Below are 25397 nucleotides of genomic sequence, written 5' to 3' on the forward strand. Positions count from 1 at the left end.
CAATGGACAGGCCCGGTCTAAAGCACAGACAGAGGAAACCGTACATATGAAAAGTTGCATAGCAGGAGCTCCGAAAAACTCTGTGAACACCAAGTAATTACTTCCGAAGATACCAAATGTACCATGGTTTTGGGTGAAAACAAGACCGGTATGCATTGCACGACAATGCACTCAGCTAACATTGCAGCGAATAGGGGCGTGTGAACGAGTCCCTTGGTGAACCATGTACCGAACCATCACTTCTAATACCATGAGCAGGTCGCAGTGCATAATGTCGGCGACAGTGACCAAATAAGTAGAGTTTGAGGACATGCCTGCACAAAAACGTTTCCCCAACTTTTATGACCAAAGCAAAATTTATCTCGTAGTAAAAAAGTAAAAGCAGAGCAAGAAAAAATAAAGACATAAAAGTCATCTGAAAGCCCAATAATATCGAGGCCCATCAATAAGAACCAAAAAAAATAAAAAATTGTCTAGAGTTTCGTCCAAGCCATCGTCGACTTTAATAATTGTTCTTCTCTTGCTCAGATTTCTTCTCCGATAGGAAAACTCCCGAAGCTTCACTCAGTAAACCCTAATTTTCCGATGTCGGTAAGTGTTCCTTGCCGAATTCTTTTTTTCAATTTCTAACTTTTGTTTGTTCTGCGCAAAGATTGATAGTATGAATTGAACGATAAAATCGGTGGACATTGTGGTGATTCAGATCTTCGAGTACAATGGAAGTGCCGTCGTAGCTATGGTAGGGAAGAATTGCTTCGCTATAGCTAGTGATCGGAGGCTTGGTGTGCAATTACAAACCATTGCTACCGATTTTCAGAGAATATCTAAGATCCACGATCATCTCTTCATCGGACTTTCCGGTCTCGCCACCGATGTCCAGACATTGTAAGCTCTCGTATATGTTTACTCCTTTCCTCAGAGAATTTTAGGTGAATTACAAAATTTAGGGCTCCGTTTTTTTTTGTTTTGTCTTTGGTACTGAAGGTACCAGCGACTCGTATTTCGTCATAAGTTATATCAGCTTAGGGAAGAAAGAGACATGAAGCCTGAAACTTTCGCTAGTCTTGTATCGGCTATTCTTTATGAGAAAAGGTTGGTGAAATGTCTTCTTCTCTCAATTTGTTATTAGTTTCTAGTTTCCTCTTAACAATCTGATTTCTTATGATTAATGTGGCATTGCCACTACTAAGTACCAAATTCTTTATTTCAGATTTGGCCCATTCTTGTGCCAACCTGTGATTGCTGGATTGGGAGATGATAACAAACCCTTCATTTGCACTATGGATTCTATTGGAGCCAAGTATGCTCGCTTTCTTCATTACTTAAGACGTTATATCTCATTTTTCGTCTGTAATGCCATTTAATTTACTTAGTCAGTGACTGTAATCGTGAAACTTGCTAGGTCAGCTAGAAAATGATCGTGGATTGATATTTTGGTTTTAGTTGGAATCTAATTTTGGTCTTTTGTCATCCAATGCAGTGTATGCATGTCATATGAGTGAACTTATTTTACATGTGTTGAGCTGATTTAAATATGATTCTTAATATAGTTGAGATTTTACCGAACATGATAGTTGCAATGGTGAGCATGCCTTGACGCTTGTTCTCTCTAAATGCAGGGAGTTAGCTAAAGATTTTGTTGTCTCGGGAACTGCTTCAGAATCTCTATATGGTGCCTGTGAAGCCATGTTCAAACCAGATATGGTATGTGCCTTCTGAAAACTTGTTTTTGTACCGATTCACTGGATACTCAAATGTGTGTTTATCACCTGAAAATTTGGTAGGATCATTCATATGTAAGTATTCTATTGTAGAATCTTGATCTGGTAGGAATATTTGTGTGCATAGTGCTGGTGATATATGACGTAACTCCAATAATTTTCTCTGTATATTTTAATTTGGCTTAGGATTAAGATGTTTCAATATTGCGATTACTTCCCTGCCATAGTACTGCTTCGATAAAGTTTGAATTTCAAGGTCATCATTCTAAGAAGTGCATTGTAAACAGACTCGTGATGAAATGAAAAGCATATAACTAGACTTAACAAATTTGAGTTTCAGGAAGCTGAGGAACTATTCGAGACAATTTCACAAGCACTTCTCTCTTCAGTTGACCGCGATTGTCTTAGTGGGTGGGGAGGACATGTCTACGTTGTGTAAGTTTTGTTCTCCTCATCTTCTTCTTCTTCTTCTTCTTCTTTTTTTCTGTCACATCTGGCTTCTTACAGAATATACCTCATGTGCACTTATCTTCTAAGGATATGTATTATATAAGATAGTAACATTCTTTCATGGTCATGTTGTCCAGAACACCAAAGGAGGTGAAGGAGAGAATCCTGAAGGGAAGGATGGATTGATCTGATATCACATATCTGCTTTTGTCCAAGTTCGGTATACTCCTTAACCCGGTTATGTAGAAGCTCTCGTCCCATAGTAACTATGTTCCTTCTCTGAAACTGGATATTGTGGTTCGTTCTCTCGGATGTTTTATTTGCTATTGATAGAGTTCAATGAAAATGAAGAAATAGCAGTTGTTATCTTGTTCCAGTACTCGATCATTCTATGTACCTTGTTGTTTCTGTTTTAATTTCGTACCAAGTGTTCCAGATTTCTGGTTTGTCGCAGTCTTTAGTTTTCAAGGTTGGTACTGATCAGTGACACGTTTTGTTGTTTGTCTTCTTAGTGTTCATGTTCGATTCACTATGGGTGACTTTAGAAAGACGTTAACATGTCAACGAAATATTTTGGTCAACTATCAATAAACATGGTTTGGCTAACGAAATCATACAATAACTATGAAATCAATGTAATTTGGAAGGTGATCACTAGTAACTGCAAATAGAAACGAATCAAACTATTATGATGATGATCCTGATGCTGCCATCTGACATTGTGAATGATTTTGCATGTCCTGTTCTGTTTGTGGCGTTAGATCGAGCCAGAGAGGCAAAATCCATACGCATAAGCGTTTTGATGATTTCATATAAAACGTGGCATGTGCAATAGATGTGGTCGTTACACGAATATAAACCCAATCCTGCCGACCTAACTAATCTCGGTGGGTATTCATATACTACCTGTGTGGGCAAAGCATATAAAGGTTCTACTTGGGCAATCATTATCGATGCTCGTAAATTCATGCGTCTAATCATTTTGATTATGAACCATCCACATCATGTCACGTGTCTAAACTCTTCGGTCACTTTTGAGCTTTTTATCAAATTCAACCCGCCACAATAAAAAGCGGCAGAACTAACATTCCGGCTCCACGTGGCATAGATCGAAGCGTTTATCTATTAGGTGGCACAGGCGGCTCGAGATGACGTTCTTGTGGACTCCATTAGAGAAAATGACAGAATTAAGTGGGCATTAGCATAAGTTGATAACTATGAGGTGCTTTTTAAAAAGAAAACTAACAGCTGCGATTCTGTTTTTTTTTGCCGTTAGTGTACGCTAAATCATAGACCTCTTCGTGGTTATAAAGAAAGAAACTTAATTTGTCTCGAATTTGAGTTTGGATGCGACGTTTTACGTACTAGTTTTATAAAAGTAAATGTTATAGACCTTGAATTTCAAAGTGGAATGTATTTTACACACACAATTGATACACCAACAATTGTGGAAGCAAGGATATAGAGTATCGATCTTTAATGGAGAAGAATATATCCTTAAAGTAATCATTACTTTTTAATTACGGCGGAAAGAGAATAGTTAAATTTACGGCGAAAAGAATGTTCATTAATCAATTGATGACGTTCGTTTATAATTTCAAATAAGATCGAAAATAACAGGTGAACAAAGAAAAAATAGACATTAAAAATAGTAAGATCGAAAATACAACCCTTAAAAATCTCACGAAATCAATGAGAGAAACAATTTTGAGATACGGTCAACGTTTGGTCTCCTTTAGGAAAGTACACGCATAAGATCGAACGTGTCGATTCTTATTGCTCGTTCCCAAAATCGACATGCTCTCGGACCGCTACATTCCAAATAGTCTGACGTAAGCAATGACAAAACTCACCTACATTACAGTCTGCCACGTGTCCCTCTCCATCTACTTCAAATGAATCCTCCACTATACAGATTTAACCATTTTTCTATTTTTGTTTGAGATTCCTTTCCACCAACACAAAGCCCCTGTCTATCCGCCATGTGTCCACGACCTTTCTTATATATATAGTCATCTTTCTTCTTTGCTCGAGAGAAGTTTCAACTTTCAAACATATCTTTACAGTTCTTTCTTGCTAAACAACAATAAAGGGGAAAATAGGTTAATTATGATGAAATCTGGGGCTGATTTGCAATTTCCACCAGGATTTAGATTTCATCCTACGGATGAGGAGCTAGTCCTCATGTATCTCTGTCGTAAATGCGCGTCGCAGCCGATCCCTGCTCCGATTATCACCGAACTCGATTTGTACCGATATGATCCTTGGGACCTTCCCGGTACGTTTCTTTCTTTTCCCCTTTAAATCACACTATACACTAACAGTAACAGGATTCTATAAAATCGGTCTAAGAATTAATAAACCGGTTTACAATTTACAGACATGGCTTTGTACGGTGAAAAGGAGTGGTATTTTTTCTCACCAAGAGATCGAAAGTATCCAAACGGTTCAAGACCCAACCGTGCAGCTGGTACTGGATATTGGAAAGCTACCGGAGCTGATAAACCAATAGGTCGTCCTAAACCGGTTGGTATTAAGAAGGCTCTAGTGTTTTACTCGGGAAAACCTCCAAATGGAGAGAAAACCAATTGGATTATGCACGAATACCGGCTCGCTGACGTTGACCGGTCGGTTCGTAAGAAAAACAGTCTAAGAGTGAGTGAATTTATCAGTTCAAACCGAACTTTGAATATGATTTTGAATCGGTTTAGTTAACCGGACGTGTTTTTGATATTCTTGAACAGTTGGACGATTGGGTATTGTGTCGTATATATAACAAGAAAGGTGTCATCGAGAAGCGACGAAGCGATATCGAGGACGGGTTAAAGCCTGTGACTGACACGTGTCCACCGGAATCTGTGGCGAGATTGATCTCCGGCTCGGAGCAAGCGGTGTCACCGGAATTCACGTGTAGCAACGGTCGGTTGAGTAATGCCCTTGATTTTCCGTTTAATTACGTAGATGCCATCGCCGATAACGAGATTGTGTCACGGCTATTGGGCGGGAATCAGATGTGGTCGACGACGCTTGATCCACTTGTGGTTAGGCAGGGAACTTTCTGAGTTGTCACGTGCGATTAGAGTTAGTGGAAAGTGGAAACTATCACTGTCTGTTTTCGCACGTGTCGGGTAGCCGTCTTGAAACCCGCTAGCTGATCCAGAAGTGACCTCATTGGGCTTTTCAACAACAATTGGGCCTTAGCCTTTCTTCTCCCTTAGTAAGACAAGCTACTGTATTGTGTTGTTATTTTCAGGAAGCAATATAAATTCATTTTAATCACTTATATATTCTTTACATTTTTTTTTCACTCAAAACTACAATCTAGCTTCTTCTTTTTTTTTTTTTTTTTTTGTTATGGTTGTACTACAATCTAGCTTTGTTATATATATATATAAGTTAAAAATAGTAACTAAATTACAAACTAAAATAAAATAAAGAAATTGGAAGATATCACTAGTGTTTGGGGTATTAGGGAGGGAGGGGAGCTCGAGATCCGATTTTACTGACTGCATGGTATCGAAAAAGTGTCGGTAATGGTAGGGTCTGACAGATAACAGTCTTATCGTTGCAACTTGCATTCAAACAAATCTCATTGTTCGCTTTAATTTCTAATTAATTTGTTTTTGTCTTTTGTATATTTATTTGATTTTGACACGAGTTTGTCTTTCCTAATAAGACCGAGGCATGATTAGTTTAACCGGTTTGAATTGTTTAGGTTAAATCGGAGTCCAAGTCAAATACATCGCTATCTAACGAAAACGACGACTGAAATTTCGTAAAGTTCCTTACTATAAAACTGATCTAACTATCTTCTACAAGAACAATATAATAAATTTGATGCATTATGAATTCACAAGTTTTAAATCTTTATGATTTTGTAGCTCATGAAATTGAATGATGTTTCTTTTATTATCACATGTCATTAAATAAAAATAGTTATGAGTAGATGACATAAATACTATTTCAAATAAATTTATCCTCCATCTAATTGTTATGAGATGATTATTTCCTATAACATGGTATCTACTATATGGCCGTCTAAATTAAGTATCAACGTTTAAACTGCGCAATGCTCAAGTTTTCATAAGATGTGATTTGTTAGAGGTTAATTAAGAAACTTGCGAGTGTATATGTGGTCTCTAATCTATATTTTAATCTATAAAAAGGGAAGTGAAAATCAAGATTAAAAGCTTGGATGTCATAGTATAAAAGAATAGTAAAGTAAGGGGACCAGACATATTTGTTGCGAACTGGAAAAAAATGAAGACAGTCAATCTCACTGGGGAAGTGTGGGGTTTGAAGTCCATGTTAGGTCTGTTTGTTGTTGCTCTTACAACCTTCACTTTCAATTTACAACCAAATCTTCTTTACACTTTATACTAATTTATTATTCATGTTTCCAATAGCATTAAAACAGTTTTAAAATCTATCCAACTCTTTTTTTCCCCTACTAAATCAGGAAATTCAAATCATATGGACAATATACTCCATCAAACAGTGTAAATCTGTTATCCACAATGCATAATGTTGTGTTTAATTAACTCGCATTCGTCACAACCAAATTAGTGATTTCTCTCTAATTAACCAATGTATGTAGATGTGAATAATACTTATGTAATAGTCCAGTTTTCAACAAACATATCATAGTTTAACGAAATTGGACAGATTCGAGATCACAACTCGGTTAAGATAAAACTGTGAATAGAATATTTTTCTGCCTAGGTTATAACTTAAAACTATAATATTTTTGGGAGCATGTATTATGTGACTTGTGCGAGAATTCTGTGTATATATGGTTGACAAGATGGATGCTATTTTTGTAAATAGCTAGATGGCTACATACATATTCACTCATGTTTTATAACGTAGAGAATAATTAGTCCACCGCTCTATGCCCCATTTGGAATAAGGTTAATTGTTACAACATATATTTTGGTTAAATGGTTCCGAGTTAATAGACCAAATCATATAGTAGTAGTTTGGAAACAAGACATGGTCAAAACGCAAGATAATACATAGACACATAATTTCAGTTTAAAAGTTCTTAAAACTTTAAAGAACAAAACTTAGATGTAGTTTTAAATGTTAATTTACCTGGTTTTGGCATAACACAACCTAGGAGTTAGGAATGTTCCAACTTCCAATACTTTTACATTTATCAAAACATGCGTTAAATAGAGGGAAAAAATGAATCTTGAGGAACGTTTTATTTCTTCCTAATTTGTTGGCTAAAAAATGAATAAGATAAGCTCAACCAAATGGAGACCCAAACAAAGTTGACATTGAAAAAGTCTAAAATTTCAATGTTTATAAAATCTAACAATAATCCTATTCTTTAGATTGGACAACTTTATGCTAAGATAAGAGTAATTCAGAATTCTAACTAAATCACACTCACTCCATTATTATGGCCGCCGTGGAAAATTCAACAACCAAATCTTCAATCATATAAATACTTTTTCAACTGACTTAAAAGTAAAAAAAAAAAAAATCAAATGTGGAGAAATAATAAATCGATATTAGGACACTCAAATGTACTAGTTAACAAGCTTATGATGACAGAAAATTGGATAATTATGGGAAAATAAGATTGGATGATTAAGGGCTGGGAAAAACAAATTGATGATTAAGGAAAGTAAAAAAGTAAAAAAAAAACGAACGAAAACTGAAAAAAAGTAAAAAAAGGGACTGATCTCTTCTCTTTCTCTCGTACGTTCTTCTTCCTCATTCGAGAGAGTTAATTTCACCATTTCTGATTTCGACAACGACAAACGAGCAAAAGGTGATTTTCCTGTGAGCTTCCTCTTCTTTTAAAATCGCAATGCTCCTACTATTTCTATACTATTATTGTTGTTCTCCAATTGATCCAACGAAACTACGAAATCCATTCTTTGTTTTATTTTTTTAGCCCTAGGATTCTGTGATCCAATCTCTGTTTTCTTCTTCGCTGATTCTGGAAGGTTCTTTTGCTTCTTTGAATTTCTAGAAGCGGAACTTTGAAGGTTAAGTGTTACTTTGACCGGACAGATGGATTCTGACTCGGAACTTTATATCCCGGCGCCGTTTGGAGATTTTACGGTGATGCGGATTTTGAGTTAGAAGCGACGCGGAGAGATTTCATAGGTTTCTTCTGCACCACATTCCACGAGGTGTGTAATTTTCTTCTTTATTTTAAATCTGTTGGGTTTTTGAATTCTAACATTGCAATGTTGATTTAATTTACCGTTGTAATTTGAGTATGAAGAAATTCGACATAGTTGTGGTAAGAAAGAATTGAATTTAAAAGATGAAATCTTTGAGTTTTTATAACAAAAAACTGTGAGGTTTCTTTTTTTTTTGGCCATTCAGAGTAGTAGTTTCACTTCGTCCAGTGTAAGTGCAAAGATAGTTTGAATGTTTGGTAAGTTTGAATATTGGTTTCTTCTATTCTAGGAAACCAGAGGCTGAAGCTAAAAGCGATGTTGAAGGCCTTTCTTCCTGGAACGCAGGAGGAGGAAACATTATCTTCTTTGCAGTCTGGGTAGGCACTTTCTATTTATGAATAGTATTTCAACATTATCCTTTCTGTTGTCCTGAGAAATAACAATGGAAGTCGTTGCCTCAAATGTGCAGGAAAGTCGATGCAAAAATGGAAATGGACGACCCAGAGAAGGCAATGGCTACAGTTGCTCAGCTCATAGAGCAACTTCATGCGAAAACATCTTCACCGCAAGATAAAGAACTCACAACAGCTCGTCTACTAGGTATTGCAAAAGGCAAAAGGGAGGCAAGAAGGCTCATCGGTTCGTATGGCCAAGCAATGCCTTTATTTATTTCCATGCTTAGAAATGGGACGACTTTGGCCAAAGTAAATGTCGCTTCAATCCTTTGTGTATTGTGCAAAGACAAAGACTTGCGACTAAAAGTGCTTCTAGGAGGATGCATCCCGCCATTACTCTCGGTTTTGAAGTCCGGAACCATGGAAACTAGAAAAGCAGCAGCAGAAGCTATATATGAGGTTTCTTCTGCTGGTATTTCCAATGACCACATTGGAATGAAAATATTTATCACAGAAGGTGTTGTTCCAACTTTGTGGGATCAACTTAGCCTGAAAGGAAATCAGGATAAAGTTGTTGAAGGGTATGTTACTGGCGCTTTGAGGAATCTTTGTGGCGTTGATGATGGTTATTGGAGACTGACACTAGAGGGTAGTGGTGTAGACATAGTTGTGTCTCTTTTGTCATCTGATAACCCTAATTCTCAAGCAAATGCTGCTTCTCTGCTGGCTCGTCTAGTTCTGTCCTTTTGTGATAGCATCCAGAAAATATTAAATTCTGGAGTTGTCAAGTCTCTGATACAGCTTTTGGAACAGAAAAATGATATCAATGTTCGTGCTAGTGCAGCAGATGCTTTGGAAGCTCTTTCAGCAAATTCCGATGAGGCTAAGAAATGTGTCAAAGATGCAGGAGGTGTTCATGCTCTCATTGAAGCCATTGTTGCTCCATCGAAAGAGTGTATGCAGGGAAAACATGGACAATCTCTACAAGAACATGCAACTGGAGCTTTAGCAAATGTGTTTGGTGGGATGCGCCATTTGATTATATATCTTGGACAAGTCTCACAATCCCCTCGTCTAACGGAACCAATTGGTGATGTAATTGGAGCCCTTGCCTATGCTCTAATGATTTTCAAACAACCAGAGAGTTCCGAGAATATATTTGATCCAAGCGTGATAGAGAGCATTTTGGTAAAGTTACTAAAGCCTCGTGACACAAAGTTAATCCAAGAACGGATCTTAGAGGCTATGGCGAGCTTGTACGGAAACAGTAGTCTGTCGTGTTACCTAGATGATGCAGAAGCTAAGAGAGTTCTTATCGCTCTCATAACCATGGCTTCTGCTGATGTACGAGAGCGTCTGATAATTTGCTTGTCTGGCTTATGCCATGACAAGGTTGGAATTTGGGAGGCGATTGGAAAGAGAGAAGGAATCCAGTTATTTATATCATTTCTAGGTTTGTCTAGTGAGCAACACCAAGAGTATGCTGTTGAAATGTTGAAAATTTTGACGGCTCAGGTGGATGATAGTAAATGGGCTGTAACAGCAGCCGGGGGGATACCTCCACTTGTCCAGTTGCTCGAGACTGGATCTCAGAAGGCCAAGGAAGATGCTGCCTGCATTCTCTGGAATTTGTGTTGTCACAGTGAGGAAATCCGTGATTGTGTTGAAAGAGCTGGTGGTATTCCAGCATTCTTGTGGCTTCTGAAGACTGGTGGACCAAATTCCCAGGAAACATCTGCAAAGACACTTGTGAAGCTTGTCCATACAGCTGATCCTGCCACAATAAATCAGTTGTTGGCTTTACTTCTGGGAGATGATCCGACTTCAAAGATTCAGGTAATAGAAGTGTTGGGTCATGTGCTCTCAAAAGCTTCACAAGAGGATCTTGTTCATAGAGGATGTGCCGCTAACAAAGGACTGAGGTCCCTAGTCGAGTCCCTAACATCTTCCAGAGAAGAAACAAAGGAGCATACAGCTTCAGTTTTAGCTGATCTGTTCAGCTCAAGACAAGATATTTGTGGTCATCTTGCGACGGATGACATTATTAATCCCTGGATCAAGCTGCTTACAAACAACACTCAGAATGTGGCAAAACAGGTGGCTAGGGCTTTGGACGCACTGTCCCGCCCAGTTAAGAACAATAATAATAAAAAGAAGTCTTACATTGCCGAAGGAGATATTAAGTCACTCATAAAATTGGCTAAGAACTCTTCCATTGAGTCTGCAGAAAATGCGGTATCTGCCCTCGCAAATCTTCTGTCTGATCCGGATATAGCTGCAGAAGCACTAGCTGAAGATGTTGTTTCCGCTTTCACAAGAATTTTGGCTGATGGATCTCCAGAGGGTAAGAGAAATGCGTCACGCGCACTTCATCAGTTACTTAAGAACTTTCCAGTTTGTGATGTGCTAAAGGGAAGTGCTCAGTGCCGTTTTGCTATACTTTCACTCGTTGATTCTCTAAAATCAATTGATGTGGATAGCGCAGATGCTTTCAACATATTAGAAGTAGTTGCGCTCTTGGCAAAGACTAAGAGTGGGGTGAATTTCTCTTACCCTCCATGGATTGCCCTTGCCGAAGTGCCATCAAGCCTGGAGACTCTTGTGCAATGCCTTGCCGAAGGCCATACTCTTGTGCAAGATAAGGCAATAGAAGTTTTGTCCAGGCTTTGCTCTGATCAACAGTTTCTGCTCAGTGAACTTATAGTTTCAAGACCCAAGTCAATGTTGGTTCTGGCTGATAGAATAGTGAATGCATCCAGCTTAGAAGTGAGAGTTGGGAGCACAGCGCTGCTCTTATGTGCTGCAAAGGAAAAGAAGCAGCTGATCACGGAGACACTTGATCAGTCTGGTTTTTTAAAGCTCTTGTTACATGCCCTCGTTGATATGATAAAGCACAATTCTACAAGCTTTTCTCTAGAGACTGAAGTCCAGACACCTAAAGGTTTTTTGGAAAAAAATGTTTTCCAGGATACAGGTAGTTTTTATTTTCCTGATCCAGCTAAAATCTTGGGTGGTACAGTCGCATTGTGGCTGCTATGCATACTCACTTCCGTTGATGCTAAGTCAAAGGTCATTGTTATGGAAGCTGGCGGACTTGAGGTGCTCGTGGGGAAGCTTGCTAGGTATACTTCCAGTGCTCAGGTAAATGTTCCTTTCTCGGGTATAAAAAAATTATATGCTTCTTCATGTTTATTGGTTATGGGTATCCTACAGGGCACCTTCGTTGGGAATGAAATAAATTAGCGAACTTCTGTTATGAGTTATACAACTTTGCGGGGCGGGGTTTGGTCTTTAGGTCCTTCTGTTAGATAAGAGGTTCTGTTACAGTAAATCTCACTTCTTTATATCGTTACAGACTTGTCAAGCATGAATTGTGCATTTCGGTTTTGAATCACACTGCTCTCTCAGTTTCTCTTAGGCTTGACTTGATTCTAACTTTTTTTGTGGCAGAGATGCCTTGTATGATGAATTTTCCCCCTTGAAAGTAATCTTGAGCTAAACTATTTTACCAGGCTGAATTTGAGGATACAGAAGGCATTTGGATTAGTGCTCTCCTCCTGGCTATCATGTTCCAGGATGACAATGTGTCCTTTTCTTCAACGACAATGCGGATCATTCCAACACTTGCAGTTTTGCTAGGATCTGATGAACTGATAGATCGGTATTTCGCTGCCCACGCAATGGCTAGTCTTGTTTGTACTAGGAACAGAGGAATAAATCTGACAATTGCAAACTCTGGTGCTGTTTCTGGGATAATAAACCTTCTTGGCTATGTGGAATCGGAGATACTGAACTTGGTTGCTTTGGCAAATGAATTTTCTCTCGTGAAAGAGCCTGATCAAGTTATTCTTCAACACCTTTTTGAAATTGAAGATGTGAGGCTTGGCTCCACTGCACGTAAATCTATCCCGCTGCTTGTAGATCTCTTAAGGCCAATTCCAGATAGGCCTGGAGCCCCTCAGTTTGCTGTCCAAATCCTGATTCGCATTGCTGATGGAAGTGACACAAATAAATTACTTATGGCTGAAGCTGGAGCTGTTGAAGCTTTAACAAAGTACCTTTCTCTAAGTCCTCAAGATTCAACTGAGTACGCCATATCTGAATTGCTTAGGGTATTATTTAGCAACCACGAGCTTAGACAAAACGAAATGGCACTAAGTTCCTTGAATCAGCTTATCGCAGTACTGCGGCTAGGTTCACGAAGTGCAAGATACAGCGCAGCTGGGGCTCTGAATGAACTATTTGATGCTGAAAACATCAGAAATTCTGAAATCGCCTGCCAGGCTGTTCAACCACTTATGGACATACTCGGTTCTGTATCAGAAAGTGAGCAAGAGGTAGCTCTCTCTGCATTGATCAAACTAAGCTCAGGAAATACTTCGAATACAGCTCTTCTGATTGATGTGGAAGGAAGTCTGCTGGAAAACGTGATCAAAATCTTATCATCTGCTACTGCTTCAGAGGAGTTAAAGATAAATGCTGCCAGACTTTGTTCTGTTGTTTTCTCGAATAAAAACATCAGAACAAGTGCATCCGCCTCCGGATGCATGAAGCCGTTAATAACACTTATGCAGTCTGAAAGAAGTGCAGCAGTTGAAGCAGCAGTTTTTGCTATTAAGATATTATTGGATGACGAGCAACATTTAGAACTAGCAGCCGCACATAACATTCAGGAGCTTCTTGTTGGCTTGGTTTCCGGGAAAAATTACGTTATTATTGAGGCTAGCTTATCAGCTCTCATTAAGTTGGGAAAAGACAGAGTACCACGCAAGTTGGACATGGTGGAAGCTGGAATAATTGAGCGATGTCTTGAGCTACTACCTGGAGCCTCGAGTTCGTTATGTTCCGCTGTTGTAGAGCTGTTTCGTATTTTAACAAATAGTGGAGTAATCGCGAGAAGACCAGATGTTGCAAAAACTGTAGAGCCTCTCTTCGCGGTCTTGCTGCGGTCAGACTTGACCTTATGGGGGCAACATAGTGCCCTGCAAGCACTCGTAAACATATTGGAAAAACAGCAAACCCTTGAAGCTTTTAGTTTTACACCCAGTGAAGCCATTGTGCCGCTGATTTCTTTTTTAGAATCTTCATCCCAAGCTATCCAGCAGCTTGGAGCAGAACTGCTGAGCCATTTTCTTACAATGGAAGATTTCCAGCAAGACATCACAACACAGAGTGCTGTTGTTCCTCTGGTCCGGCTTGCAGGAATTGGAATACTGAGCCTGCAGGAAACTGCGATAAAGGCATTGGAGAAGATATCTGCTAGCTGGCCTAAGGCTGTTCTTGATGCTGAAGGTATTTTTGAGCTATCCAAGGTTATTCTTCAGGAAGATCCTCAGCCCCCTCTTGATCTATGGGAGTCAGCTGCCTTTGTTCTTTCCAACATTCTGCAGTATGATGCAGAATGCTTTTTCAGAGTTGAACTGCCAGTGTTGGTAAAATTGTTGTTCTCGACAATTGAAAGCACAGTGTTACTGGCTCTTAAAGCTTTGATGCTTCATGAGAAGAACGACGCTTCAAGTACAGTACAAATGGCTGAGCTTGGTGCAATCGATGCATTGCTGGACCTCCTGAGATCTCATCAATGCGAGGAAGAATCTGGAAGCTTACTTGAAGTAATATTTAACAATCCAAGAGTAAGAGAGTTGAAGTTATGCAAATATGCAATAGCACCACTATCTCAATATCTGTTGGACCCTCATACAAGATCAGAACCTGGTAGGCTTCTTGCTGCTCTGGCACTGGGGGATCTATCTCAGCATGAAGGGCTTTCTAGATCCAGTGGTTCTGTTTCCGCTTGTCGGGCACTCATTAGCGTGCTAGAAGAACAACCAACAGAAGAAATGAAAGTGGTGGCCATCTGTGCGTTGCAGAATTTTGTGATGAATAGTAGAACGAATAGACGAGCTGTTGCAGAGGCTGGTGGCGTATTGTTAATTCAAGAGCTACTGCTTTCTTGCAACCCAGAAGTTTCTGGGCAGGCTGCACTGATGGTCAAATTTTTGTTTTCCAACCACACACTCCAAGAATATGTCTCGAATGAGCTTATAAGATCACTAACAGGTACTTTTCAATTTAAGTTATACGAATCCTATGTCCCTGTCACTCTAGCACTACAGTTTTTATATTCTGATAATTTGTTTTGTTCTATCTTCAACTGTTTGACATCTTATTCTTGTGAACAGCTGCACTTGAGAGAGGCTTGTGGTCTACAGCAACTATAAATATTGAAGTTTTGAGAACCTTAAATGTGATTTTCTCCAATTTTCCTAAGCTCCGTGCCTCAGAAGCTGCTACTTTCTGCATCCCTCATTTGGTAGGGGCGCTCAAATCTGGTGTTGAAGACGTCCAGGGATTAGTATTGGATATTCTTTACTTGCTAAGACACTCCTGGACGAATATGTCTATAGATGTTGCAAAGTCTCAAGCCATGATTGCAGCTGAAGCAATTCCCGTCCTGCAAATGCTGATGAAAACATGCCCTCCTAGGTTTCACGACAAGGCAGATAGCTTATTGCACTGCTTACCAGGTTGCTTAACAGTGAACGTCATGCGTGCCAATAACTTAAAGCAGTCTATGGCAACCACAAACGCCTTTTGTCAATTAACAATAGGAAACTGCCCTCCACGGCAAACTAAGGTAAAACAAATCCATCACAGGAGAATATTCTACACTCCCACCATTGCCAAAAACTGTCTTTGTATCATTTGGTTTTTGTCTCTTTTTCTGTAGGTCGTGAGCAATAGCACTACTCCTGAATGGAAAGAAGGCTTTACTTGGGCATTTGATGTTCCCCCCAAAGGACAAAAGCTTCACATCATATGCAAGAGCAAAAGCACATTTGGAAAGGTAACATTGTAACAAGAGCCACACTGTTCAAATTGCAGTGTTGGGATAGAGATCTTTGATATGTATTGTCTTATTTGGTCTTTGTCTAACACACAACATATTCCTTGTCTGCAGACGACTCTAGGGCGAGTTACTATCCAAATCGACAAAGTCGTGACAGAAGGAGAGTACAGTGGATCTCTAAGCCTGAATCATGAAAATAGCAAAGATGCTTCTTCCAGATCACTCGACATTGAGATAGCATGGTCCAATAGGACAACGGATGAGACTCATTGATCTTCACAAGCACAATGCACTTGGTCATTGGAAGACTGAAATCTGTCTAATGCTCCTAATGACTGCATTTTGGTAGTAGAAGAAGGAAAGCAAAGTCTGCAGCAGATGTATAGCAATACGTATATATGGGTAGAGAATATGGTGTGTGAAAAGGAACATAGAAGCAAAGAGTTCCTGCCTAGCAAGAGAGAAGGGTCTTATTGTATAGGTTGAATCTCTTCTTTTTTTTGGTCTGCGATGTTCGGTATTTGACAGTTTGTTTACGAACCTTTTCGCTCGGGGATCAACTAAGCAGCACAAAGTGCTCTGATTTCTGTAGCGATGTTCAAGTTATTTTACCATAATTTTGTTGCGTTCATTCATAGTTAGACACGACCACAAGATCATTAAAACATAATTTGATCAAGAAATTGAAAGTTACAAATTCGAGGAGATGAGAAGAGGATAACAAGGTGGCATTGAAACTCTTCATAAGAAATAAAAAGCAAGCCTATTGGTCACAAACGCCACAAAATGTACAGAGACTATCAGGAAAACATCACGGAGATAAAACATTCTAGCGGTTTGTTAAGGTGGCGAGCTACTGCGGGTTCCAAAATGGTAAAAACATGGTTTACTTTGCTGCACCAACAATGATAGACCGGGCATGTGTGAAAGTAGAAATGATAGCTCCAAGCTGCAGTTTGTCGTTGCAACCAAAACTTAATCTGTACCTATAAACAGTAAAACGACTCGAAATTACAAAAAAAAAAAGATTGTGGATAACACAAGCTTAAATATTCTACTCCAGGCAATCCTAATTTTAAGTTTAAGATGCAAAAGATACTAACTCAATGTCTGCCAAATCGTTTATCAGTTGAACTCTGACAGCGGAAGGCATCTTGATTTTAAAAATAAACCTGATGTAGAAACAAAACTCAGTTCACAGACGTACGGATAAAACAGCATTAGAAGCAGCAACCAAGTATGTCACTCACAAGGTAATCTCTTTGACGATATCAACAATGGCAAGTCCTTTTCTCGTCTTGATTTCTGAAACGTCTGCAGGGTGAAGTAATAATCAGGACTCAGGAGTCAGGACCATGGAATCATTAAGTGAGTAAATATCAGTTATCGTTCAATACTTTTGTAGGTCTCAGAAAATGATATAGTACCTTTGTAGCACTCATCAAATGGTTTATTCAGAAGCCAGTGAGATATCTGCTCAATGTCCTTGGGCAATGGGTTTCCGGTGCAGAGGTAAACGTCTTCCTCTGTAATTTGCTTTGACTCTTCCTCTGTAATTTCCTTTGACGCCATATGCGTTGACTGTCCACACCAATAAATCCGTTAGAAATTTTTACAGATCCATTCATAGTGATTGAAATGTATTATCTTTTTTAGATTTACAATTGTAGATTATGTGACAGAACCAAAAGGAAATATTACAGAACCTGCAAAATGTTCAATGCTTTTCTCATGTCCCCATTGCTCAGCCGTACAAGAGCTGCCAAACCACAGTCACTTACAACAAGCCTAGTCCAATTATGAAAAGGAAGCACAAAACAAAGGGTTAAAAGAAACAAATAGTGAAGAGGGAGGATGAAGAAAACACAATAAGAAAGTTTACAAGACCGAAATAGCTATAATTCTCACCTTTCAGCTTCTATTACATGTTTAAGACGTTGACTCATATGAACTCCATCAAGAGGGGCAAATCTAAATCGAGTACATCTCGACTGCAAAGCTGGGATGATCTTATTGACATGGTTTCCAATGAGCGCAAACCTAGTACTCTTAGTGTATTTCTCAATCACTTGCAAAATTTAAGAAAATAAGGACGCCAAAGATGTTAGAAGTTAGAACCGTGCTTAAGCAAAATAACCAGAGAGAGCTAGATAACACTAAAAGGTTTTACCTCTACGCAAGGCAAACTGAGCATCTTTTGTCATGGCATCTGCTTCATCTAGCAAAACCAACTTCACCGAAGATTTTCCTCTACAATCATGAATTTTCTTTTATTTCTATATCCACAGCAAACTTGTTAAACACAAACTTATGATGCTACATTTAAACATAGCTCACGCCCATCACAATGCATTCGATATTATGAGTAATAAAAGCCAGTTTTTGAGGTATCTAAATGCACAAATGGAAACATGATAGGATACTCACAAAGAGAAACTCTGCGTGCTAGCGAAATCTTGAATCTGCTGCCTTACAACATCGATTCCTCTATCGTCTGATGCGTTCAGTTCAAGAATCATATTCCGGTACTTTGGTCCATATAGTTTCCGGGCAACAGCTAGAATGGTGGATGTTTTGCCAGTACCGGGAGGACCATACAACAGAAGATGGGGCAATTTGTTCTCATTGGTCAGCCTATCAACTGTTTTCAAAATCACAACAACACCTTCAGTGAGCATATAGGTAATAAGCTATAACATGCATTAGCCTACTCAATCATATATGAAACAACATCAATTTCAATTTTAGAAAACTGTAAACACTAAATCCCTAAAACCCTAGGGTATGGGGAAATAGAGGGAGAGAGTGTTATGTGTAAAGTTCAATTACTCGTATCAATAATGTCACGATGTGCAGCCACGTCATCAAGCGACTGAGGTCGATACTTCTCAACCCAAGGCGTCGCCTTACTCTGCGGCGGAGGTCCAAAACCGACGACGTCTTTGCCCTTGTTTATCGGCTTGCGAGGCTGAATTTCGTCTACGTCAATGTCCATCGCCGACGTTAGCTCAGTCATCTTCACCGCCGTAAAAGAAATTATTTCAGAATCTCTCTCGCTCAGCCCTAATTTCACTCTCTCCCCGGTAATGGCGCCAAACCCTCAAGGCTCTTTCCTTCCGCCATTTTCTCTACCTTCGTTGTCGAATTCCCATTTTACCCCCAAGAAATGTAGCTTATGCTGGGGTCATTTTCGTAAAGCTTCCGGTTACATAAAAAAAACACCCCAACAAGTGAAAATTTCTGAATCTTTGCTTAAACTCTGTTGCATTTTGCTATTATATGATGATATATATATTCACAAAATATTTTCCTTGTTTCTATGATAACAACAAAACCAAAAACCAAAAACCTCAAAATCTTTTTACTACACCACTTTAAAAAAGACTCTTCTCTTGTGTCAAAGCTCTCCATCTGAGACCAAGTTCTTGTTCTTTGAAGAATCACTTCCTGAGAAAAGCTCTTTTATCAAACCAAATCCTATTGGATAAGCTTCCTCCGACAGATCTCCTCCATAGTCGTGATTCACACTGTTAACAGAATAGTTCAGAGGCAACAAGGCAACACAAGAAGAAAAGAGAAATTTTATTATTGATTTGATGAAACAGAAGAAGACGATACAAATCAAATCAAATGATATATTAAAAAGAGGTGAATAAAGGTTCAGACTTGGGAAGTTTGTCACAGTCTGAAGAAATCCATCCAATCCTCTGCTTCTCATTGTCATAGATCACCATTATCCCTTGGAAAGATATGTCTATCACACACATAGACACGAGATATTGTTGTCAAGTTATGAACAAAAGAAACCTGAGAAAAACTTAGTATATATATACGTACCTCCAATGATATTGTAGCCCTCGAGACCGATTTCAGTTCCATTCAGAATACCCAAACATACTCTTCCTTTTTCCTGAGAAAACAAACCAGAAGAAACAGACTTCTCAGCTATAGATTTTTATGGAGATACAAGTCATATCTAGGCCAGTATATGTGTGACTTACGGTGATTATGAGATACGACTCAGGTGGAACCTGAAATAGCTGACCATTCTTTTGATTCCCAAATCGTAAAGTAATCGTCTTGAAGTATTTCTTAACCTCATCAAGTGATTTCAAAGGTTTTTTGCCTTTCCAGCAGACTGGTAAGCTTTTATCATCTTTTGTGTCCGTCAAAGGCTTCCCATTCAAGTCTTTTCTTATCTGTAGGAGACCAAATTAGTCATAAAAAAGTGGAAAAACATAAACGGTGAAGCTAATCTTTTTTTTCCAGAGAAGAAATTATCCCATACAAGATCGAGAATAGCTTGGTATGCTTCTGCATTGAAGTAAGTGTACGAGCTTCCACTATCGAAAACTACGTTAATGCCTTTGACACCTGTGGTCTTGTCGTTAAAGAGAAGCTCTGCTGGTCCAGCCATGTAGTTTTTACTACAGAAAAAATTCACACCATAATTTCAACTTGTCAATTATAAAAGTGTGAGTAAACAAGTGGCAGTTATAAAGAAGATAATGCTCAAAGATTGCTCACCTAGGTGAATTAGTAGCCAATGAAGTCCATGTAACTCCAGAAGAAGGAACAAGCTCATCTCCAATAGAGAGAAAGCCTTTACCAGTATGACTTAAGCAATGCACAATCACATTCTTCGTTATCCCCAAGGACTTTAGCTGAGTTGAGAGGCCTACTTTCCCTCTTCCAAGGCCAAGTATTCCCGCTGTTGGAGGAGGAGGATGTGGACCAGGATTCTGCTGATCATACCCACATCTAAAAGAAAATTTGATTCAAAAATTAGGAACTTGTACAACCGCAAATTTAGTGTTTTTCTTTTCTAATGTGTGAAAAAAGGTAGAATAAAACTAACCCAAATGTCAAACGAAGATTCATAATGGAGCCATTTGCGAGTTTTAGAGGAACCTCATCAGTTACAAGTGCACCAATAGATGATGCATGATCGGAGTATCCGATTTCATAGTCACATTGATCCTCAGGGTCAGCACAAGGTCTGTCCTGGGGAAGGTCAAGACCAGAACACAAGATGTGTGAACAAGGCAAAGTGTTGTGATTGGGCTTGTACTGCTTAGCACGAGGCTGCAAAGAAAGAGAAAGAAATTCTAAGATAGAACCTTTGCTTATTATGTCACACACTAAAAAGCATATCAACGCTTACCTTTGTGCAACCGTTGCAAGGTGCATCACACTGAACCCAAGTGAGGTCACTGCCAGTGTCAATGTCCAAGTCAAAGAGCTTAGGTGGGTTGCCAATGTTAAGCAACACATAATAGTACCTGCAAAGATGAATTCGTTAATTACTTCAACAATCAAATTGGGCGTTTTCAATACAAGGTGAAAATCAGAATCAACATTGCCCAAAATCTTCAATTCGTGAAAGTAGCAAGCTTTGAAATCATCTCAAAGATCAATAGAATGAAGATTTCACATCTTGTCAAGCAATGAAATAGATTACAAGTGAAGAATCCACACAGATGCAAGAGAAGCCAACAAAGTATCCGCACCAATTCAAAATCCAGACATAAGTCAACACAATCCCGTTAAGGAAAATCAAAGAAACAAGATCAAACCCACGAATGGGTCACTGAAAAGTAGCATAAAACAGAGAAATTGAAACAAAAAGATGCGAAATTTGGCACTTACCCAAGAGGATACACATTCCCGGAGACAGGAAACACGACGGTGGAGCTAAGTCGACGATTCTGTAACTTCACTTGAGCCGACGAGTCTTTAGTAGCTTCAGAGGTTTGAAAGCGAGCACAGAGGATGAAGACATAGAAGACGAAGACGAAGAAGAAGTAAAGGTTTCTTCTTTGCTGCTTATTCGGATTCATCATCTCCTCTTTTTGGCCCCCAAGAAAGCGAAACCAAATCCCACCAAAAAGGTTTCTTTTTTGACACAGGGCAACAAAAAGGAGGCTTTTTCTTTGTAGAATTGCTGCTCCCTTATAGGAGTGAGTATTTGTTTATATATCTGATCTCTCTCACACTCAATTTCGTGCAACTTGCAGCAGAGGTTTCTTTGAGTTCCCGTAAGCTAAATTGAGAAACTTGGCATTTGGCTAAAAGAAACTCAACGCCCAACGCTCACTACACTTAGCGTGTAAAGCACGCGCCAACCAGGATTGACTCAAAGGCCTAACGATCTTCAAATGTACAGGGCCCAATATACTCGGCCCATAAACTCTAAAACTATTCAAATGTTAGGCGCGTGACGTTCACCTGTGAATCAGCTGATAGAAATCATTATCCAATATCCAGTTATGAGTGGGTGACTCCAAATAGATCCAACTGGCAACGCATTATTGACACGTGTCTTTTCATTTCTCTTCTTCCGGCGTTTTCTCTCCGCCGTTTCGCCACCGTACGTGACAATGTCTGTTTCTCTCTCCGCCGCCTCTCACTTACTCTGTTCCTCCACCAGAGTCTCTCTTTCCCCCGCCGTCACCTCTTCGTCCTCGTCCCCTGTCGTTGCTCTTTCTTCCTCTACATCGCCACATTCTCTTGGAAGCGTCGCATCTTCTTCTCTGTTTCCTCACTCCTCCTTCGTGCTTCAGGTATTCGTACTTCATTCATACTTTTTGTAAATTTCTCTCCGAACATAACATTTTCTGTTGATTTTAGAAAAAACATCCGATCAATGGGACGAGCACGAGGATGATTTCACCAAAATGTGCCGCTTCTGATGCAGCTCAATTGATAAGCGCTAAAGAAGATATCAAAGTTCTTCTCCGGACTAAGTTTTGCCATCCCATCTTGGTGAAGTATCTTTCTCTTCTTCATGATGATAGGACAGGGAATTTTTGAATTCATGGAAGTAATAGTTCTTTGCTTGTTACTAAAGATATTGGAGGAATTTTGTGAGTCATGTTGCTTTGTGTTACATGTTTCATTGCAGGTTAGATTGGGGTGGCACGATGCTGGTACTTATAACAAGAATATTGAGGAGTGGCCACTGAGAGGTGGAGCTAATGGAAGTCTTAGGTTTGAGGCTGAGCTTAAGCATGCTGCAAATGCTGGTACTGGTTTCATCATTTCACATGCATTGTGGCTTAAGACTTTTATTTGGTGTCTTGATATTCTACTTTTGACATTTACAGGTCTGCTTAATGCTTTAAAGCTCATTCAGCCTCTCAAAGACAAGTATCCTAACATCTCTTATGCGGACTTATTCCAGTTAGCTAGTGCCACAGCAATAGAGGTCTTTCTTCACTTTTCTTGGGCTTGGCCTATTAGGAAACTATTTTGGTCTTAAGGCTTTACTGATAACTCTAGAAATAAATAAAACTTCAGGAGGCTGGTGGTCCTGATATCCCGATGAAATATGGGAGAGTTGATGTTGTAGCACCTGAACAGTGTCCAGAAGAAGGAAGACTCCCTGGTTAACTAATCTTTCCATTGTCTGTTTCATGTCTTCTATGAGTTTGTTTCAGATTTTGTTTATGGACTAATTGAAATAACGAGGTGAAATATGCTATGTTTAGATGCTGGACCTCCTTCACCAGCTGATCATTTGAGAGATGTTTTCTACAGAATGGGACTTGATGACAAGGTTATTTTGATTTTGTTCTCTTTTGTGTTATTCATGTCAAACGTGAATATTTTTGTTATTCTGAATATTCTTTTTGACAAACAGGAAATAGTTGCCTTGTCTGGTGCACATACCTTAGGGAGAGCCAGACCAGACCGTAGTGGTTGGGGAAAACCTGAGACAAAGTACACGGTATTAATAAACGACAAACTGAAGCTACCTTATATATAGTTCTAGGGATGATAGTGTAGAGAGATGTTATGGAAACGTTCAAAATGGCAGAAAACTGGACCTGGAGAAGCAGGAGGACAGTCATGGACAGTGAAATGGCTCAAGTTCGACAACTCTTATTTCAAGGTCTATCTCTCTATCTTTCTTAGTAACTTGGTTTGGGACTGAAAAAGAGTTTTCTATGAAGTTTTCTAAAAATAGTTTTATCAACCATTGACTTCTATGACTTTGCAGGATATCAAAGAAAAGAGGGACGACGATCTTCTGGTGTTACCCACTGATGCGGCGCTATTTGAAGATCCTTCATTCAAGGTTTAAACAACAGTGATTGCTAATAAGATGCCTCAGAATTAGTAGTTCACTGTTACTTAAGAGGAAATGTTTTTAAAAACAATAGTTTCTTACAGAACTATGCAGAGAAGTATGCTGAAGATGTGGCTGCATTTTTCAAGGACTACGCTGAAGCCCATGCCAAGCTTAGCAATCTCGGTGCAAAATTTGATCCTCCCGAGGTACAAGGAAAGGGGAGAAAATCTAATATCTATGCACTTGTGTATACCATTATAAACCATACGTTTAAAATCCAGTTCAGTGACTTAAAATCTAAAACTGCTAATGTGTCACTATGAAACTAATCAGGGCATAGTCATTGAAAACGTTCCAGAGAAGTTCGTAGCTGCAAAGTATTCTACGGGAAAGGTTTGTCCTTACAAAACAAAAATGCGCTTGTGTAGCTTATTCTAATATAGGATTCGGTTCTTGTTTTTAATCTCTCCGGCAATATTTTGCAGAAGGAGCTTTCGGATTCGATGAAAAAGAAGATAAGAGCAGAGTATGAAGCAATTGGAGGAAGCCCAGATAAGCCATTACCCACAAATTACTTCCTCAACATCATAATTGCCATTGGCGTTTTGGTCCTCTTGTCCACTCTCTTTGGTGGTAATAACAACTCCGATTTCTCTGGTTTCTAATTGACAAATTATATATTTTGATTTCTCTTACCTACATACATAATTACGTGGTGATCATATATTCCTTGCAAACAAAAACATCATTGTTAAAGTTTGCTTGAATAAAATCACCTTATAAATAACATTGTTTATTTGGTTTTTAGAATTTTGAGATTAGTGTGAGTTTCTTAAGTATAGGATACTAAAATAATGTGTGTGAATCACTGCTACGCCTTTGCACGAATAGATTCAAAAATTAAAATAAGTTTTTTTGAGATTCATTAAAGATTCTTCTCTTTTTGTAAAGAAAGAAAAGTCTTGTCGCTTGGATTAGGTTAACCATCGACCATCGTACTTGTTTCCAAATCTATACAAACAAAGGTGATTATTTTTTTCATGAACAGGTTTAGAGAACTTTTACAACACCACGTGTGACATAATAAACGTGCATAGTTATGCTTGATCGGTCCTTCTCTTCTCAATTTTTTTAATACCCAGGAAGACTATTGGCTAACTAATATTTAGTTTGTTGGGATAATCAATGTGTACTTAACAACAACCAACTTTAAATATTAAATTCTGAATCTAGAAAGATGTATGAATTTAGGTTGGTATGGAAAATGATGTTCCTTCTTCTAGTGACGCAAGAATGCTTACGGTGAACCGATGGGATTGGTCAGACTCAATCAATCCCATTGTTCTAATCGATATTTGAAACTTTTCCCTCTTTTACTTTTGTATATATGATTGAGCTTATGTTTCCTCTGTATTTTATGACGAAACTAATTTCATATAGTATATTGCAATCATGTTAGTATTATATTGATTTTGAGGAAACATTATGCTATGGATTTGGCTGTTTGGTGATTGGGATAATGAAGTGCATGTGAGCTTGATTTTGGTAGCACATGTCCTACTTTTTCATCCAATAGTCTTAATGTCTCATGTTATAGATGCATTATTTTGTTATCAACGACATTATGATATGGGAAAAATGTGAAATTTATTAAGAGAACTTTTTTTACATCATGGTGCGTTGTACTGCTGTTGTGTCATGTGTGCACAAAAATAGAAATAATGGGCAAAATTAGTAGGGACCAAAACTAAACAAATCTTAATC

At 38.8% G+C, this 25397-nt stretch overlaps 6 protein-coding genes and 1 long non-coding RNA gene across 13 annotated transcripts; 4 read left to right on the forward strand and 3 right to left on the reverse strand.

Annotated features, from left to right (window-relative positions):
* Positions 1-271: 271 nt before the first annotated feature.
* On the forward strand, positions 272-2746 carry PBC2 (20S proteasome beta subunit C2; the record flags this gene model as incomplete). 2 transcript variants are annotated; one of them, NM_001036217.1, is made up of 7 exons in its annotated part: positions 272-277; positions 704-885; positions 985-1092; positions 1211-1300; positions 1620-1704; positions 2062-2156; positions 2309-2702. In NM_001036217.1, the coding sequence occupies 7 exons, from the start codon at positions 272-274 to the stop codon at positions 2355-2357; spliced, it is 615 nt and encodes a 204-aa protein (NP_001031294.1). In that variant the 3' UTR covers positions 2358-2702. The 2 variants fall into 2 exon arrangements, with proteins under 2 accessions (NP_001031294.1, NP_565156.1); NM_106393.5 differs by lacking the exon at positions 272-277 and adding an exon at positions 453-591 and having other exon boundaries at positions 2309-2746.
* A 180-nt stretch (positions 2747-2926) lies between these two features.
* AT1G09733 lies at positions 2927-3314 on the reverse strand. The gene has a single exon (NR_139681.1). It is a non-coding gene; the product is annotated as an other RNA (long non-coding RNA).
* Positions 3315-4090: 776 nt separating this feature from the next.
* NAC032 (NAC domain containing protein 32) lies at positions 4091-6011 on the forward strand. Its single transcript, NM_106394.3, has 3 exons — positions 4091-4449; positions 4552-4826; positions 4916-6011. The coding sequence occupies exons 1-3, from the start codon at positions 4281-4283 to the stop codon at positions 5231-5233; spliced, it is 762 nt and encodes a 253-aa protein (NP_177869.1). The 5' UTR covers positions 4091-4280; the 3' UTR covers positions 5234-6011.
* Positions 6012-7859: 1848 nt separating this feature from the next.
* Positions 7860-16208, forward strand: AT1G77460 (CELLULOSE SYNTHASE INTERACTIVE 3). 4 transcript variants are annotated; one of them, NM_001198490.2, is made up of 8 exons: positions 7860-7953; positions 8158-8320; positions 8604-8691; positions 8784-11850; positions 12222-14769; positions 14892-15346; positions 15440-15556; positions 15671-16208. In NM_001198490.2, the coding sequence occupies exons 3-8, from the start codon at positions 8630-8632 to the stop codon at positions 15830-15832; spliced, it is 6411 nt and encodes a 2136-aa protein (NP_001185419.1). In that variant the 5' UTR covers positions 7860-7953; positions 8158-8320; positions 8604-8629; the 3' UTR covers positions 15833-16208. The 4 variants fall into 4 exon arrangements, with proteins under 4 accessions (NP_001185419.1, NP_177870.2, NP_001322685.1 ...); NM_001334783.1 differs by having other exon boundaries at positions 7894-7964; positions 15671-16183; NM_001334782.1 differs by having other exon boundaries at positions 7894-7953; positions 8199-8320; positions 15671-16183.
* On the reverse strand, positions 16200-18800 carry RFC3 (replication factor C subunit 3). Its single transcript, NM_106396.5, has 9 exons — positions 18389-18800; positions 17987-18200; positions 17730-17809; positions 17468-17627; positions 17266-17347; positions 16987-17140; positions 16810-16873; positions 16663-16731; positions 16200-16545 (listed from the first exon to the last, which is right to left on the reverse strand). The coding sequence occupies exons 1-9, from the start codon at positions 18573-18575 to the stop codon at positions 16446-16448; spliced, it is 1110 nt and encodes a 369-aa protein (NP_177871.1). The 5' UTR covers positions 18576-18800; the 3' UTR covers positions 16200-16445.
* On the reverse strand, positions 18701-21596 carry AT1G77480 (Eukaryotic aspartyl protease family protein). 2 transcript variants are annotated; one of them, NM_180650.3, is made up of 9 exons: positions 21209-21596; positions 20724-20841; positions 20418-20644; positions 20087-20320; positions 19848-19986; positions 19561-19758; positions 19397-19469; positions 19226-19313; positions 18701-19086 (listed from the first exon to the last, which is right to left on the reverse strand). In NM_180650.3, exons 1-9 carry the CDS (start codon positions 21400-21402, stop codon positions 18957-18959), a joined length of 1401 nt encoding a protein of 466 aa, NP_850981.1. In that variant the 5' UTR covers positions 21403-21596; the 3' UTR covers positions 18701-18956. The 2 variants fall into 2 exon arrangements, with proteins under 2 accessions (NP_850981.1, NP_177872.3); NM_106397.5 differs by having other exon boundaries at positions 18701-19313.
* A 155-nt stretch (positions 21597-21751) lies between these two features.
* TAPX (thylakoidal ascorbate peroxidase) lies at positions 21752-25345 on the forward strand. 2 transcript variants are annotated; one of them, NM_001334784.1, is made up of 13 exons: positions 21794-22122; positions 22190-22324; positions 22464-22584; positions 22666-22766; positions 22859-22946; positions 23050-23117; positions 23202-23288; positions 23379-23453; positions 23562-23639; positions 23735-23839; positions 23967-24026; positions 24119-24266; positions 24885-25119. In NM_001334784.1, the coding sequence occupies exons 1-13, from the start codon at positions 21940-21942 to the stop codon at positions 24899-24901; spliced, it is 1266 nt and encodes a 421-aa protein (NP_001321064.1). In that variant the 5' UTR covers positions 21794-21939; the 3' UTR covers positions 24902-25119. The 2 variants fall into 2 exon arrangements, with proteins under 2 accessions (NP_177873.1, NP_001321064.1); NM_106398.3 differs by having other exon boundaries at positions 21752-22122; positions 24119-25345.
* Positions 25346-25397: the final 52 nt, after the last annotated feature.

This window comes from Arabidopsis thaliana (genome assembly GCF_000001735.4).
Source record: "Arabidopsis thaliana chromosome 1 sequence".
Lineage (NCBI taxonomy): Eukaryota > Viridiplantae > Streptophyta > Magnoliopsida > Brassicales > Brassicaceae > Arabidopsis > Arabidopsis thaliana.

What these genes read in the sequence shown, in the direction of transcription:
- AT1G77460 (NM_106395.4), top strand. Translation starts at nt 8,630, where the DNA reads ATGTTGAAGGCCTTTCTTCCTGGAACGCAGGAGGAGGAAACATTATCT. An exon ending in GCTTATAAGATCACTAACAG is followed by an intron (nt 14,770 to 14,891) that starts GTACTTTTCAAT and finishes TCTTGTGAACAG; the next exon opens with CTGCACTTGAGAGAGGCTTG. An exon ending in GCCCTCCACGGCAAACTAAG is followed by an intron (nt 15,347 to 15,439) that starts GTAAAACAAATC and finishes CTTTTTCTGTAG; the next exon opens with GTCGTGAGCAATAGCACTAC.
- RFC3 (NM_106396.5), bottom strand. Translation starts at nt 18,575, where the DNA reads ATGACTGAGCTAACGTCGGCGATGGACATTGACGTAGACGAAATTCAG. An exon ending in TCGTGACATTATTGATACGA is followed by an intron (nt 18,201 to 18,388) that starts GTAATTGAACTT and finishes TTTTGAAAACAG; the next exon opens with TTGATAGGCTGACCAATGAG. An exon ending in AAGCATTGAACATTTTGCAG is followed by an intron (nt 17,141 to 17,265) that starts GTTCTGTAATAT and finishes TGGTGTGGACAG; the next exon opens with TCAACGCATATGGCGTCAAA.
- NAC032 (NM_106394.3), top strand. Translation starts at nt 4,281, where the DNA reads ATGATGAAATCTGGGGCTGATTTGCAATTTCCACCAGGATTTAGATTT. An exon ending in TGATCCTTGGGACCTTCCCG is followed by an intron (nt 4,450 to 4,551) that starts GTACGTTTCTTT and finishes TACAATTTACAG; the next exon opens with ACATGGCTTTGTACGGTGAA. An exon ending in GTAAGAAAAACAGTCTAAGA is followed by an intron (nt 4,827 to 4,915) that starts GTGAGTGAATTT and finishes ATTCTTGAACAG; the next exon opens with TTGGACGATTGGGTATTGTG.
- AT1G77480 (NM_180650.3), bottom strand. Translation starts at nt 21,402, where the DNA reads ATGATGAATCCGAATAAGCAGCAAAGAAGAAACCTTTACTTCTTCTTC. An exon ending in AATCTTCGTTTGACATTTGG is followed by an intron (nt 20,321 to 20,417) that starts GTTAGTTTTATT and finishes ATTTTCTTTTAG; the next exon opens with ATGTGGGTATGATCAGCAGA. An exon ending in TTGGCTACTAATTCACCTAG is followed by an intron (nt 19,987 to 20,086) that starts GTGAGCAATCTT and finishes TTTTTTCTGTAG; the next exon opens with TAAAAACTACATGGCTGGAC.
- TAPX (NM_106398.3), top strand. Translation starts at nt 21,940, where the DNA reads ATGTCTGTTTCTCTCTCCGCCGCCTCTCACTTACTCTGTTCCTCCACC. An exon ending in ACTCCTCCTTCGTGCTTCAG is followed by an intron (nt 22,123 to 22,189) that starts GTATTCGTACTT and finishes TGTTGATTTTAG; the next exon opens with AAAAAACATCCGATCAATGG. An exon ending in AACCTGAGACAAAGTACACG is followed by an intron (nt 23,289 to 23,378) that starts GTATTAATAAAC and finishes TCAAAATGGCAG; the next exon opens with AAAACTGGACCTGGAGAAGC.